Source organism: Erpetoichthys calabaricus, chromosome 3, assembly GCF_900747795.2.
Source record: "Erpetoichthys calabaricus chromosome 3, fErpCal1.3, whole genome shotgun sequence".
In the NCBI taxonomy this organism is placed as follows: domain Eukaryota; kingdom Metazoa; phylum Chordata; class Cladistia; order Polypteriformes; family Polypteridae; genus Erpetoichthys; species Erpetoichthys calabaricus.
In genome coordinates, this window is record NC_041396.2 from 290,833,480 (window position 1) to 290,847,999 (window position 14,520).

Here is a 14,520-nt window from a genome sequence, read left to right on the forward strand (position 1 = left end):
CTCAGACTACTTTAAGCTAGAATGTGGTACCAGACAAAGATGTCCCTTGTCACCACTGCTGTTTGCAATCGCCATTGAACCACTGGCGGTTCACTGTCGAAATTCTTATCAGATAAAGGGGATTATCAGAGAAGGACTAGAACAGAAAATTTCTCTATATGCAGATGATATGGTTTTATATATATCAGGCCCAGAAAACACTGTGCCTGCAGTTTTAACAGCACTCACAGAATTTCAAAAGACATCTGGTCTTAGAATAAATCTGAATAAAAGTATACTCTTTCCAGTGAATTCACAAGCATATAATATCAGATTGGACACCCTACCTTTTACCATAGCAGATCAGTTTAAATACCTAGGGATAAATATCACAAATAAACATAAAGCTCTTTATCAACAAAATTTTGCCGTCTGTATGGAAAAAATTAAGCAAGACTTGCATAGATGGTCAACCCTTCATCTCACTCTAGCCGGAAGAATTAACATTGTTAAGATGAATATCCTTCCTAAACTTCTTTTTTTATTTCAAAACATTCCAATATATATCAATAAATCGTTTTTTAAGCAATTAGATTCAACAATAACCTCATTCATTTTGAACTTAAAACACCCACGTATCCGAAGAGCGACCCTACAAAGACCTCAGGCAGAAGGTGGCATGGCTTTACCTAATTTTCAGTTTTATTACTGGGCAGCAAACATACAAGCCATAAAAACCTGGACACAAAAAAATGAACATACACAGGCCTGGTCCGCAATAGAAATAAAATCCTGTAGTACTTCTTTATACTCCCTGCTCTGCGCTCCAATAAATGCAAGTTATCGCAAATATACTAATAACCCAATTGTGTTTTACTCACTCAGAATATGGAACCAAATTAGAAAGCATTTTAAAATGGAAAATCTTTTATCCGCGGCACCTCTGCAAGAGAACCACCTCTTTTAACCCTTGCAAACATATCCAGTTTTTAATACCTGAAAAAGTTCTGGGATTAAAATGCTCAGAGATCTTTATATAGACAACATATTTGCATATTTTGAACAATTTCGTTCCAAATTCAACCTCCCAGCCACACATTTCTTTCACTATCTTCAAATTAGAAATTTTCTTAAACAGAAACTGCCCAATTTTCCTCACCTCATACCCTCCACCATGCTGGAAAAAATACTGCTCAATTTCGAGGAATTAAACACCATTTCCGCATTATATAAAATCTTATTAGAGTCCCTACCTTTCAAAGACCCAAGAGGACATTGGGAAGAAGATCTCTTAATCAATATATCAGAAAAGGAGTGGAAGGTAGCAAAGCAGAGAATTCACTCGAGCGCCATATGCGCAAAGCATAGAATTATTTAACTAAAAATTATATATCGAGCTTATCTGTCTCGCTTAAAACTGTCCAAAATGTTTCCAGGGCGAGATCCAACCTGCGAACGCTGCAACCAAGCTCCTGCCTCACTGGGTCACATGTTTTGGGCCTGCACAAGCTAACATCATTTTGGACCAAACTTTTTAAGTGCCTTTCAGACAGCCTTGGGGTCACAATCCCTCCTAACCCATTAACAGCTGTGTTCGGTGTTCTTCCAGATGGACTTGAAGTGGAAAAGGACAAGCAAACGGTGATTGCATTCACTACACTTTTGGCACGCAGACTTATTCTGTTAAATTGGAAGAATCCTAATTCTCCTCTGATAAGTCAGTGGGAAACCGATGTTTTATATTATTTGAAATTGGAAAAAATCAAATTCTCAGTTAGAGGATCTGTACAGAATTTTTTTAAAACCTGGCAGGATTTAATCAATATTATTTTAGAATAAGAGAAATAACTATTACCGCATTTAATTCCCTTCTCCATTTTTTATTTACCTATATATATTTCTTCCTTTCTTTTGTTTATTGTTGCCTTATTAAAAAGCCCTAAGCAATTCTCCTTTGGCTAAGCTCTCCTTCTCAGGGGTGGGGTTTGATTTGTCTTCAATTTTTTTTTGGTATAAATTGATCTATTTGTATGGAATGATTACAATAAAATTAATAAATAAAATTTTAAAATATAAATAAATAAATGTGTATTTTCTTTTTTTTCAGTCAGTCCTGTTGATCAGACTTCATTGCTCATCAGATACAGAAAAGGGTGTGTCTGAACTTCTTAGAACTCCAAAGCTTATTACATGTGTCTGGTCAACACATTGACATTAATTTGCTTAGCAACTTACAAAAGAGGTCAACATAATTGAGTATGCATTAGTTTGGTGGACTGTTTAGGAATTTGTGTTACAGGACAAGGTGACAAAATTCACCATTAGAAGTGAAGAGCTCAGAACAAAATGACAGCTAGCTAAATGGAGGTGGGTAGCTCATTCCACCAGCAAGGAACTAAACATGACAAGAGTCTGGATTGAGATTTGATGCCACACATCAGCAGACCTGAGTGGATGAGAAGGAGAATAGGACCTCATAAGGGTCTCCATAAACATACAGTAGGTGCTGACTCACTACCTACTCTATAGGCCAGCATCGAGGATTTGAACTTAATGTGTCCTGCTATAGGGAGCCAATGTAGAGACCTGAAAGGAGGGGTGACATAAGCCAGCCTTGGCAGGTTGAACACCACACGTGCTGCTGCACTTTGAATCATTTGAAGCGGCTTGGTGGAGGTTCTGCTTGAACTTGCAGTAGTCCACATGTGATAAGACCAAAGCCTGGACCGGGAGTTGTGCTGCATTCTCTGTCAGATCTGATCTGAGCTTGTTGACAGTTGCACCATGGTCAGTGAAGGACAGCTGGTCATCAATCACCACCCCAAGGTTGCGTACCAGCTTGGCTGGTGTTAGTAAATAATCAACCATGTAGAACAGGGATGGGGCGTTGAATAGATGGCTGAGCTTACATAACAAGGCCCATTTTTGCCAGGTTTAGCCTGGAGATGGCGTTTCTTCAGCCATGTTGATATATTAGTGAGACGTGCAAAGACTGTAGCTGTTACCACGTGGTCCTCTGGATAGGTACAGGTGCATATTTTCTACATAGCGCAATAAAAGGGAAGAAATCTGCAGATAATCTTTGACCATGATCACAGAACCCTTCTGAACTTCCTCTGAAATCTGTGTCATGAACCATTTGGCTAATTCTGGAATTTACAATATGCCATGTTCCCCCGTAGGTCAAGACGACTGGCATAATATAAGGTCTTGCATATCTCAGGGGTCCTTGGAGTTTTGCTGTTGGGATTCTACTTCTCCCTGTAAGAGTACCCTTGGTCAAATGGAATGGATCAAATGGAGAGCCTTCCAAAAACCAGCTCCTATGAATTGTGTAAACATCATCAGAACCTCAAGCCTAGTGGTGGTGTTTGCCAACAAGCAGCTGGTGGCTGGCTGACCCTGAGAGCCCAATAGTGTTAGGCCTGTTTGGAGAAAACATGTCAACTCACTGCTGCTGTGTTCTTGGGTTTTTTTTTCCTTTTAGAGTTTATTTTCCAGGAGTGATGTGTTGTTTATGTTTTTATACATACGATGTATTGTTATCATTGTTATGATGGCATCATCATACTACCTATTCTGAACATTTTGATTTTATTTCATTGATTGCTATTTTGTTGCATGGCAGTCTTGGTGCAGCAATCTTTGTTAGCAACAGCAGTAAAAGTTTTTATCTATCAGCAAATTAGCATTTAGATCAGGGCGTTGTGTTCCTTACAAAATGAGGTTCCTGTACAACAGGAATGATTTATTGCTATTGCTTTAATTAAAAATAAAATAAAATAAATATCTGTACCTTCCTGGCAGAGAAAGCCCATGGAACCGTAACACACGTAGCTGTTCCACATCATATTAGTCTGCAGGTAAGCACAATCGTAGCTAGTAATGCTGTCCGCTCCTGTGACCCAGTTGCTGTACAGTGTCTGGTTCCCATCAACCCATGCAAAGAAGTTATCGCTTGCCCTCCGATATCCAATCCACATAGAATTTCCAGAGTTAGGGACATTCAGCATTCGCGTTGGTGAATTTATGACTGCCAGATCTTCAAAGCAGGACTGACAAGTACTCCTGGCAGCATCCCAGGTGAGAGAACCTGAGGGAATGTAAAACCGTTTCTCAAATGGACTTGGGCTGGGGGGTGGACCTAGAAGAAAAGATTAGAAGAAACCATTAATACAAAAGTCTGTAAATATGTCCTAGGAATTTCTTCTCTCTGTGAGAACATATTGAGCAGAAATGGGCCTATCACCATAAATGTTACCCATCAACATCTATTCATATTGAGATAACAAGGTCCTCAAAGTGTCACCATCTAATACACTGCTTAGTAACATATTCCACGTGTTTACTATTCCCCATGGGATTTCCCCTTAACTAAAATCCATCTGTGTCCCTGTGTTCTTATTGAAAATCTCCTTTATAATTTAGAACATATCTGACATATCACTTAATCCTCCATTTCTTAAGCTGAGACAATTCAATTCCTTCAACATTTCCTCATACACTATATGGCTAAAAGTATGTGGATGCCCCTCCAAATTATTGAATTCAGGTGTTTCACTGTTAACCGGTCCGTGAAGTCAAGCAGAAAGCCATGGGATCTCCACTGACAAACATCGGGTCGTACTGACGACCTCAGTAAGTAGTAGTAGCAATGTTCATTTATGAAGCGCTTTTCTCAGACAAGCATCACAAAGTCTTATACAATAAAATAAAAGAGCAAAGAGGTTATAACAAAAAATACAATCTCTCTATTATAAAAAAAAAAAAAAAATCCTGTGATGAGACAAGACTTTTTGGAAGATTTTTTCAAGTCCCGCCCTCCTCTCAACCATATTCAACCACTCACACGTTCCTCTCACATCTCATTCATGTGAATGCTTTTGACAGACACAGTTTCTGCTCTCTCAGCTCTTATAAATTTTAACGTTTTCCTCACTTTAAGTTCCCAATTAAAGAAGACGTATTATGTCCAAATCTTATTGAAGAATTTCATCACGCAGGGTTATCAACAGTAAAACTGAGCACACAGGCAATCCTAGCACCGAGAAACATTGAAGTCACGCAAATTAACAGCAAAAATTGTCGATCGGTTATGCGGCAAATTGGTTAAATGCGTATCAATAGACTATGCTAAAACAGTTGGTGGTAATCGTGCGGAAGATAAAAACATCAACTTACAATATCATGAAGAATATCTACAACCGTTAACACCGTCTGGTCTTCCACCACATGAATTACTGTAGAAAGAAGGATGTTTCCAAGAAAGGTAATGTAGTACATCTACAGGGGATAACATTAGACACCAAAGGGAGATCTTGATATGCCATTCATATTAAAACATTAACAGTTTCCTGTTAGAATAGCTTTTGCAAACACAATTAACAAATCTCAGAGACAAACATTCAAAAAAGTCGTTTCATTTAATAGAGAGAAAGAAACGAAATTCAGTTATGGGCAGTTATAAGTTGTGTTATCATGATGAAAGTCCAAACACAGAATCAAAATTCAATGTGATATTGTCGAGAATTTAATTCAAAAAATTGTTTTTACTGAAGTTTTACAGTAAAAGTGTAAGTTTAAAATGAATTTGCATGTTAATTTCAAAGCCAAACAGAACAAAATCGTATTGTGCAACGAATAACTCTTAACGCAACATGAAACATAATTTACTTTCAAATTGTTACGTTTTACTCTTTTTTAATATGGTTAATTATTCGCTGTAATGTAAAATAGTTAGGTCTATTATGCATATGTAACAATTCCCATGAAAATAAAAGTCTGTTTAAATTGTACAACTGCATCCCCATACGCAAGCGACAGAACCACAAAGAGGCTAGCGCATAGCGCAGGCACGGGGTTTGGCGAGCGAAGCGGAATATACTAACAAAAACTACCCAAAAGCTTGTCTACAAAGGTAAGTCTTAAGCTGGGCTTTAAACTGTTCAACCGATTGCACCGATCTCAGTGCAGGAGGAAGACTGCTACACTATCTGGAGCAGTTTGACTAGTGGTATAAGGGTGCAAGAGATCCACAATGTACTGAGGAGCCCGACTATTGAGAAAGAAAAATTAACTGCTTGCAAGCTGCTAAGGGTTAAAAGCTGACAAAGCTGTTTTGCTATAATGGCAGGTTATTCATACAGGCGTCTGTCATAAAACAGGGTGCAGTAAGCTGACCAAGGACAACTTCCTCTTTACGAATGCATCTGTTAGACACAGGAAAGATGACCTTTTCTTCTTTAGAACCTCTCTGACATGTAAACAAAACAGAAATAGTTGGCAGATTTGCGCAATATAAGATCAAATGCTTAGGTAAACGATATTAAGGTTTTTGATAAGTAAGGGGAAAGGGGACGGAGGAAAATATAAAAAAAGTCGACTGAAAAAGGAAACTTTGCTCTTTTGCCTTGCAACACATGAATCCATATACTCACCTGTGCCTGAATAAAGACTAATTGATTGAACTATTCCTGTCTTCCTCGGGGGTTACTTCCACACCATGCAAGGGTCTATAAGTGAGTATGAGAATTTTATATTGAATCCTGAATTCTACTGGAAGCCAATGCAAAGAGAATCAGATAGGAGAAATGTGAGTTCACTTATGGGAGAGTGTTAAAAGCCTGGCAGCTGTGTTTTGAATGGTCTGAAGGCGAATGACACCAGATTTGCTTAGACAGTATGACAGACGACTGGGGACCTTGCCCCACTGGGATGCCTGGAGAACGCAAGAACTGGGAGAGGGGCAGTATCTTCCCTGGGATGCAAGAGGGCAGCCCCCCTGGATTGCTTGGGGACAATGGAGCTTGGAAGCTCAACCCTGTGAGGGGCCATGTCCACCGCCAGGGGGCGCCTGGATGGTTTCGGAGCCATGGACTACAGCAGGCATGTCAAATACGCGGCCCACGGGCCGCATGTGGCCCGCAATGGAAATCTGTGCGGCCCGCATGACAGATCCTAGTTAGCACTAAACTTGTACAAAATGATTACTATTGTTTGTGATTGAATCATCTCTGCATCTTCGGCGTTACTTATTGACTTTTCTTACTTCCGCCTTCTGACAATAGTGTGTTTTCCCATGGCATTACCGTACCAGAAACATCATCTGCTAGTATAGTTGCAGCTGCGGCGTCAGCTCCTTGATACCCTAGGTATGACACTGTCCCCTCCTCACGAGCCTTGACCAAAGTTAATGAGCTGCAACGTCACAACTGAAGTGCTAGGCTGCAGCAGCCTGGCAGGCTACAGTACTGGCTGGGCTGCTGATACTGGCCACTGTGCAGAACTGACCATCACGAGTAGTAATAGCTCACATATTTTCACGTTTTTTTGCACTAGTTTTATGTAATTTTGTGCTAATATTGTAACGAACATTTAGTGCAGACTGCAGTTGAAGATCTGAAGTGGACGCGAGAAGTTGGTGAGTTGTTTATTAACAAATTTTTGTGATTTTGAGTTTGTAAAATTAGTGTAGGTCAGGGGGCTTTTTGCATATCGGCTTATTTTACAATATAAACTTTGAAATAAACTTAGTAAAGTAAAATTTTGAGCTGCACAATGCCAAACATGCGTAAATTGATAGGCCTATGTCTTTGTCATTTAATTTAAAATGAAATATTTGCATTGCAGTATGAAGGGTACAATTTGATTTTTGGAGGATTTGTTTTCCAACTTGAATCACTGAGCAGTGAATTCAGTGAGCGTTTTCGTGATTTCAGTTCACACGAACAGTACTTTGTGCTGTTTACGTCACCATACTCTTACAATGTTGAGAATGCGCCTGAGAATATCCAAATGGAATTGATTGAACTGCAGTCAGATTCTATTCTGAAGGCAAAATACAATGAAGTTGGTGTGTGTAAAAACATAAAATGATGTAATTGAACAAAATGTATGTGTGTAAGTACAGAAAATAGGACAGAATGATCAAACTTGTTTGTGTTTTGCGTACGTGAAAAAAAGCATATATACTTTCTGGAAGTTTTCTTTCAATGATGTGTGTGACAAGAAAATATACCTTTAGGGTAAAGACTTTACCAATTGGAATAATACAAAATGAGTCAGGACGCTATTTTTATTGCTTACGTGGTCAACGATCAGGAGACTAGAAAGGTATAAAAGAGCAAGGATATCTGCGCTCGAGGCAGATGAAGTGCGGTGTCCTAGGACTGTATTTCTCTGTCATTTTACCCTTGTCTGGTATGTATCAATAAAAGGTTTTTACTAATTTTAATTTTCTTCTCTGTCTTCAGTTACAAAAAGTGTCCACAGTTTTTCGGCGCCCGGACGTGGGGCAAGAGACGGCCGGTCGACTCCTCCAGCGAGACCATTTCAGTGATCCGTCTTACCAGCGGACTGCCGTCAACTTGAGCTCCGGCAGCAGAGCATGCAGCTCCGGCAAAAGTTAGGACTGCCCTGTCCTGAAAGAGTTCTTGCGTGAGGAGCCCCTGGTCTCCTCTTTGCTACATCCACGGTGACTGAACGGATTTCCAGACAGAGCTTGCACACTTCCAGGCTGGGGTAAGCACCGGGGAATTTCCGAACATTTTTTTATTTTCTAAATTACGGGAGGGCGAGTTTCCTGTTGACCGTCTAGTCATATTCATATCTCAACGGGTTGCTTAAGGTGATGGAGACTTGACCCAAGCAGTTTGACGCATACGAAAGGTCTGACGAAAGGATACTGGCCTCACCCATATCCTAGACTCGGCTGGACGTATTGATGTAGTATTCTGCTGAACCGAATCGGACACGAAGTCACCTGAGCTGGAATCCGGGGATGTGAGCGGACAGGCTAACGGGACGAGTAACGGGGTGGTATATATATATATATATGGAAACATAAACAGAAAAAGAGCACAGATTGCAGGTTTGCTGTTAGGACGGAATAAATAAATCTACATACTAATAGGAATACCGTGTTCTCCTGGGAACTGGGACAGGACCGATAGTTGGGTGTCTCCCCTTGGGACTAAAGAAGGGAACAGTAAGGGAACAGTGAGTGGCACACTTAATACCTCGCTGATTCATACGTACAAGGGATTAGACAAATCAGTATATAGTTGGAAAATTAAATACAGGACCTGGGAAGAGCAAGGGGACATAATGGGAACTTATAATAGTAAGCCTGTTAATCGCCGCACAGGGGGATCGAAATCATTAATGCTGGAAGAATTATTTTCGGAGGATCAACAGACGCCCCGTAAAAATGGGTCTCCTAGGAAATTTATAGAAAAGAAGACAGGTTTAGATTTCAAGAAGGCATGTAGGAAATGGAATAGACAGAGTGGTGGGCGTTGGCCGATAGAGGGGACAGGAGATGCAAGTGAAATACAGGAAACTAGGAAGATCCTGTGTAGGAATAAGCAGGGTTGTTATAACCCGTACTAGACAAACCCCCGTCTCCCAACGCACTCGAAGTCAAACCTCCACTCACAAACCAGCTCCAACTTTTTTCTCTCCAAATCCTTCACCTTTACTTACTTGCCCTTTAATAGAAGTTCCCAATCCCCATTATAACCCTGCCCATCCAGCCGGACCCCAAAATCCCACAACAGTTATGATAAATCGGAACTGGGACATCCAAGAACTAAAGGATGTCATGAATGCACTTCCAGATCCAAAGGAAGTAGGAGGACTAAAATTTGTTGAACAACTTGATCAGTTAGATAGCATGTATAAGCCTAACGCTGCTGAATGGACCCAGGTACTTCGTCGAAAGCTTGGGACCACATGGGCCACTGTTTACAAGGGTGTCCGCAATGACGTTCCATGGGTATGGAACCCAGCTTTAACTCGAGGACAGGGGATTGGTGGAGAAGGCGAATTTAACCCACAATGGGAGGCGTTGAGACAAAATATTGCAGAAAAATATAAAAAAGGAACGGACTGGTCCCTTATTTCTGCTGCAAAACAAAAGAGAGACGAGACGGTTGATGAATGGGCGCATAGGATTCAAGACCTTATGGCTAATCACTCGGGCTTGGAAAATGTTGATGACCGCACCCGAGCTGCAGTTCCACCTTTTGTTTCCGGTTTGCGCCTTGATATACAAAACAAGGTCTGCACATCCTGTATTGGGTGGGAAAGTGCCGCTTTTGATGAAGTCAAACAACATGCTGAACATGCCGAAAAACAAACTAAGCAGAAGGAATCGGACTCTCATGCCAAATTATTGGCAGCACAGATGAACTATTATACCAGGAATACTCCTGACCGAGGCCGAGGATATGGCCTTAGAGGAAGGGGACGAGGACGAGGAAGAGGACGATGTGGTTTTGGAGCTCCTCCTGTTGACCACAATAAGAATCCTTTTATTCCCTCTCCCTTTAATCCCAATGTTAATTCCTACTCTTGCTATGCCTGTGGTGAAACTGGACATTTTCGTCGGGAGTGCCCTCACAGACAGCAACAGCCCCCGCCTCCCCCTATTCCACCTGTTTTTTCTGACACCCCTGACCAACAATACTGGCCATAGGAAAATGCAGGGACCTCCAGCCACTCTTTTCAACTACCTTTGCTCACCCATAATTCAGAGACTGATCCTTTACTGACATTGTTCGTTGATGGCACTGAGATTATTTTCTTAATCGACACTGGTGCCACTCGATCTACCCTCTCGCTGGCAAAGGTCCCTGCCTCAAACGAGACTGTTACTGTGCTTACTGCTTCTGGACAACCTCACCTTCTCCAAGTATTAAAACCTCTTCAAGTCCAGTCACGTCCTGGCGGACATACCTTACTGCATCGTTTTCTTTTAAATCAGCTCTGTCCAGTTAACCTTTTAGGAAGAGATCTCATGACAAAACTTTCTCTTTCTATTTCTATGACTGACAAAGGTTTTTTCTGTTCTACCCCCAAGTTGTTGTGTCAAATTGCCCCTTACCCCAAACCCTCTTTTGCAGCTTGGACTTTAAATATTTCCCCACACACCATTCTCCTCAAAGCCCTACACTCTTTTTCCCCCTGTCTCTTTCCCAATTTACAGGCCCCTGACATTTTACACTGTACTGCCCAATACTTCCCTATAGAAGTAGACACCCCCTGGCTAGAATCTTTCCTTACTTCGGGTTCACATCCCGAAACCTTTCACATCTCCTGTGTTTTTATTTCATCCACAAAGGCAGCTGCTTCTGTTCATCTTACATGCTCACAGCATATATTTTATCTTGGCGGCTCAGTGCCTCATATTTCCTTAGCTAAATCACGCACTGTTAAATGGGAGGAAATAGGACCATGGGTAGAACAATGCCTTAAAAGAACAGACTGGTTACAAGTTACTCCAGGTATTTTTGATACTCCTGACCATTTAATAACTAAAGTGGTGCTTCAAACTGATTTTTTAGTACATTGCGCTTTGTGCCGTCCTTCCTCTTTTGCTTGTTCATTGCAAACCACTTTCCCTTCTTGGCTCTCTATGCTCCCTGATTCACTATGGTCCCAGGGAAAGAATGATTATGGAAGGATAGCCCATTGTGAGCCTCTGGTGATCCACCCGAAATCCTCCTTCCGCCCGCACCATGCCCAATATCCTCTGTCTCCCGAAGCAGAGGCTGGCATCTCCGCCGTACATTCCGATCTCGTCAAACGCGGTACCACCGTTGGACATGGGCCATCATGCCTCAGGGAAACACTGAAGCCCCTTGTGTATATGGACAAGCTCTTGCCCAAAATTTAGAAGGCTTTTGGCCGGACAGAGGTAGTACATTGATACAGTATGTAGGTGACATAATGATATGTAGCGCTACGGAAGAAGATTGTACAAAAGATACCCAGAAATTGTTGCTGTTTTTGGGGGACAATGGCCATAAAGTTTCTAAAGTTAAGCTGCAGCTAATCAAAACAACTTTAAAATATCTAGGTCATGACATTACGTATGGAACAAGAGCTCTCTCTAGCGATCGCATTACAGCCATCCAAAATCTTCCTAGACCGGTCACAAAACAACAGGTTATGTCTATTTTAGGTATTCTGGGCTACTGCAGACAGTGGGTTCTAAATTTTACTGAAAGAGCACAGCCGTTGCAACAATTGGCTAATACTCCTGGCATCCCCCTTTCTGGCCAGGTCCAATGGAATGAACAGGCTGAGAAGGCTCTCTGTGACCTAAAAACTGCTCTTCTATCTGCGCCCGCACTTGGTTTGCCTGATCATTCTCGTCCATTCACTTTGTTCGTGGACGAAAAGCAGGGATTTATGAATGCAGTACTGACGCAACAACACGGATATAAACAAAGACCGGTGGCTTATTTTTCTGAAAAACTGGATCCAGTGGCCGCAGCACTTCCTCCGTGTCTTCGTGCTGTGGCTGCAACAACAGAAGCTGTATTAGCAAGCACGGATGTAGTTCTCATGAGCCCCCTAACAGTTAAAGTGCCTCAAGCTGTACATTCTATCCTAGTACAAGCCAAAACTTCACATCTCACTACTGCTAGGGCAATACACTATCAGAATGTACTCTGTACTTTGTCAAATGTTACAATTGAAAGATGCTCCACTTTAAATCCAGCCACTCTTCTCCCAATTAACAACGAAGGAGAACCACATAATTGCCATGATGAAATAGCAAAGGTTGTAAAACCTAGAGTAGATCTACAGGAAACACTTTTACAAACTGGAGAAATGATTTTTGTGGATGGATGTTCCTTGCGATTGAAAAATGGAGCACCCTCAACCAGTTACGCAGTGGTCCAAGGGGACCGCCTGCTGGAAGCAAATCGAATTTCATCAAGCTTGAGTGCACAAGCAGCTGAACTCGTAGCACTCACTCGAGCGTGTCAGCTGTCCGAAGGGAAGATCGTAACAATTTATACGGATTCCAGATATGCTTTTGGAGTCTGCCATGATCATGGAGCACTATGGAAACTAAGGGGATTTAAGACCAGTACTGGCAAACCCATCCAACATCAGAAATTGATCGAATCCCTTTTAGAAGCTATAACCAAACCATCGAAGCTAGCGATTGTTAAATGTCAAGCTCACACAGGAAAACAGGATCCTGTTAGCAAAGGAAATGAATTAGCTGACCACTTTGCTACAGAGACTGCATATAATAACACACCAATTTCTTTATTCCAACAGAGAAATGACCAGGACCCTGATAATCAAATTATTTCTTTACAGAGTGCAGCCACTGATATCGAAAGGAGAAAATGGTCCAAAGAAGGGTCCCTCTCTGATGGAGTCTGGACTCATAAACACACTAACAAACCTTTTTTTCCAAAAGCCTCTTTCCCAGGAATGGCAAAAATCGCCCATGGCCTCGATCACGCAGGTAGAGATGCCATGGTTCGAGATGTTGAAAAACATTGGGAAGCTGTAGGTTTCTCTACATATGCAGAGCAATTTTGCAGACGCTGTGCAATATGTCAAAAGTTTAATGTGGGAAAAGGTACCCAGGTAAGTCCCGCCGTTACCCCTAATCCAATGGGTCCGTTTGAACACCTCCAAATGGATTTCATTGAACTAACCCCGTCTAAAGGGTACCGATATTGTCTTGTGATTGTCGATGTGTTCTCCCGATGGGTAGAGGCTTTCCCTTCAAAACACAACGATGCCAAAGCAGTAGCTAAAGCACTAATTAAAGAGATTATTCCAAGATGGGGTATCCCTCAAAAGTTACAAACAGATAATGGCACTCATTTTGTGAACTCCATTATAAATGAATTAACCACCTGGCTCCAAATTAATGTGCACCATTATTGTAAATACCATCCCCAAAGCGGAGGCATCGTAGAACGATGCAATGGCACTTTAAAAGCTAAACTCGCAAAAATTTGTGAACAAACTAATTTATCATGGCCAGATGCACTACCCTTAGCTTTAATGGGACTAAGGGGACGGACACACCGACAACTGGGACTATCGCCGTTTGAGATTCTGACCGGACGTCCCATGCCCATTGGCATGGTTGTAGGAAATGTGAATTTGCATACTGTGGACAATGATCTTCTCTCTAGTCTTGCAGGTCTCCGAAACTCGTTGAAGGAAGTCCACCAGCAGGTTAATCAAGCCTGGAGGACCAGCCCACCTTCTAAGGATTTACCAATTCCCTTGGGCACCTGGATCCTGGTTCGAGATACTTGGAGGAAACACTGGCATCAGCCTAGGTGGAGAGAACCATTCCAAATTCTTCTATCCACACCACATGCCGTGAAAGTTGAAGGACTGCCTGCCTGGATCCACGCATCGCATTGCAAGAAATGGCTATCTTAAAAATACTTTTTCTGTTGGCTGTTACCCGCACCCTCTCGGGCTACCCAAGGATGGGTGGTGATCTCTATCTAAGTACTTTACCGCCTCTATGGAAAGGGCATATAGGCTACATGAGGAGCACATGTCTCGTATAGCTTCTTCCATTTTCTCCTCCCCATCCCCTTTTCCCCCCCCTTCCCCTTCATCAACCATTTCAATTTAATTCTACTGCCCACATCATTTTGTTCAAAAAGGGAGGAGTGTAAAAACATAAAATGATGTAATTGAACAAAATGTATGTGTGTAAGTACAGAAAATAGGACAGAATGATCAAACTTGTTTGTGTTT

The 14,520-nt window shown here is 41.6% G+C and overlaps 1 protein-coding gene across 1 annotated transcript in view; it reads right to left on the reverse strand.

Annotated features, from left to right (window-relative positions):
- LOC114649576 (uncharacterized) overlaps positions 1–14,520 on the reverse strand; it is an 80,471-nt gene that overhangs the window by 33,652 nt on the left and 32,299 nt on the right. Inside the window, exon 4 of the mRNA XM_051924780.1 lies at positions 3,776–4,123. Within this exon, the coding sequence (XP_051780740.1) occupies positions 3,776–4,123 (348 nt within the window). The remainder of the gene's footprint in view (positions 1–3,775; positions 4,124–14,520) is intronic.